The 2,500-nt window shown below is 39.4% G+C and overlaps 1 protein-coding gene across 1 annotated transcript in view; it reads left to right on the top strand.

Annotated features, from left to right (window-relative positions):
• Positions 1-2,500, top strand: part of LOC134444448 (disintegrin and metalloproteinase domain-containing protein 11-like) — a 100,897-nt gene that overhangs the window by 11,348 nt on the left and 87,049 nt on the right. The window contains exon 6 of the mRNA XM_063193798.1: positions 1,028-1,091. Coding sequence (XP_063049868.1) covers positions 1,028-1,091 — 64 coding nt within the window. The remainder of the gene's footprint in view (positions 1-1,027; positions 1,092-2,500) is intronic.

Genomic DNA, 2,500 nt, shown 5'->3' on the forward strand with positions numbered 1-2,500 from the left:
GCCTTGCTCGCATTGTCGGAAGTGCCCTCTGCTGTTCATGAGAGAAACGGCAGTATTTTTCGCAACTCGCAGCGTGAGTTCTACTGATGTATAAAATAGAAAGCCAAACACGGCTGCTGTAGGGCTACTGAACGTCTGACTTGTGACTTACCACATTGAAACATATATTTTTTGTTGTAGCCTACATTGCCAGATAATTCCAAGACCATGTGAGAGCATTGTTCTGGCGGCAGAATTTATAAATAGATCGCCGAACACAACGTGCTTCTGAACAAAGTAAACAATTGTTTCACTGAACAACATTTAAGAGAGAAGATAAAATAACTCTCTATGACATTTTATTATCCTCAAAATGATGCAGGATCCATTCTGTAGCAGCCTACAGCAGTTGTAGCCTCTCTTCGCAACTCCTGCTTTGTCTGCCTACCTGCATGGTCGCTGGTGGCGCACGACAAGTTAGAAAAATCCTTGTGTGCACGACGTTGCGACACGCGCCGAATTTTGAGCTTACGACGGGGGGCGTGTCGAAATTTTAGGTCACGTGACGGCGCGCGCCATCGTCGTGAGTGAAGTATGAAGGAGACTAGCGCCACTCACGACAAGTATGAATCCCCCTTTAGGGTACCCAACTTGAGCACACTCTTTTGCATTGGGTGGGCGTGGTTTGAATCCTCTTTATTATTCCACCCTCTTTGCTGATACCAAGGGTTTGAATCTCCTACTCTCGGTTCCAATGATGTTGTTTATTATTAATGATATTGTTTATTAATGATGATGTTTATTATTAATGATATTGTTTATTAATGATGATGTTTATTATTAATGATATTGTTTATTAATGATGATGTTTATTATTAATGATATTGTTTATTATTGATGATGTTTATTATTAATGATATTGTTTATTATTGATGATGTTTATTATTAATGATATTGTTTATTAATGATGATGTTTATTATTAATGATATTGTTTATTAATTATGATGTTTACTACTGTTATTCTTTATTAACGTTGTTTTCAATTAGTGGGATGTTCTCTGATGGCGTTTCGTTCTACGGGATCGAACCAGCAGTGAACAACAGTGACCAGGTACACACACACACACACACACACACACACACACACACACACACACACACACACACACACACACACACACGCACACACAAAGACACACACGCACACACACACACACACACACACACACACACACACACACACACACACACACACACATGCACAAACACAAACACACACACAAACACACACACACACACCCACGCACAAACACAAACACACACACAAACACACACACACACACTGTTCGGTTCACTTTCAAATCCCACCGAAAGGGCAGTCAAGAGAGCTCATAAGACGTTGGGTTGTTTTATTTTCTTTTCCATCATTCCAACTTTGCAGGTTATAAACCTGAAGGAAAGAGCAAAATGCCACCATGAAAACACCAATAGTGAAAATACAGCAATAAGCAGTTTAGCAGTTTAAGTCTTTGTTTACAAATATTGTTTCATACTATATACACATCTTTGAAATGACAACTATACAGTACATTCATTAACTACAAATAGATTCGGTGTTAAGTACTAGAAACAGGATTTGCCTTTGTACTAAGTAACAACACATTTCCTATACAAAACACCAACAGTAGAGAAAGGCAGGAAATGTAAACATCAAGGGCATTTTCCAATGATAAAGATGACCATCATTTTACAGTACCCATTAAATTGCAAGGACCAACACAATTAGCATTAATAGGTTAAAGGGTTAAAATGGTAATAGCAAAATAGTGAACTCATTTACCAATGCATTAACAATTACCTTATTTACTTAACACATTAATTTACCAAGCCAATACAGCCACAAATTAATATTTCAGTACAAACTAGTTATTTACAATACATAAACAAAGTGTGTCAAGCATGGAGCAAAGTAGCAGCGCCAAGCTATTTCAATAGGTCAACAAACAACTGGTTTGCTCCACAAACAAGGCGGCAGTCAGTTGACTACATTACCCACAATTCATGTGCTGCACACGCGGTACACGCGACAGCGTTACAATGCGAGGAAGCGCTAGAATTAAACATTGCTGATAGCGTTACGGAGACTTCTCAGCTCTCAATGTCAAACACTAGACTACAAACATTATTATGAATGCGCCCAGCGCTGTGTTTAACCAACCATAGGCCAACAAGTAAATTTAGCAGTAGCATACAAACAACTTAAGCAGCAGAACCAAACTTATGAGGAAACTGGAACATCTTACCGTTGGCATATCGCCCTATTGACATGACAGCATGCGTCAGCAATAATGCGCACTCCCACTTATAGTTTGTGTTCCGTGCCTTATTGGACAGTAACGGATTACTCGGATTTCATATGCAAACGCCACTGGCTACCCACAAATTAGCAGCTACCCAGCACACCAATCAGGTAAAGTGAACCTCCCACTTATTCACCCCCTTGTTGAATTGCTTTGATTG

The sequence above is a fragment of the Engraulis encrasicolus genome, unplaced genomic scaffold, assembly GCF_034702125.1.
Source record: "Engraulis encrasicolus isolate BLACKSEA-1 unplaced genomic scaffold, IST_EnEncr_1.0 scaffold_56_np1212, whole genome shotgun sequence".
NCBI classification, from domain to species: domain Eukaryota; kingdom Metazoa; phylum Chordata; class Actinopteri; order Clupeiformes; family Engraulidae; genus Engraulis; species Engraulis encrasicolus.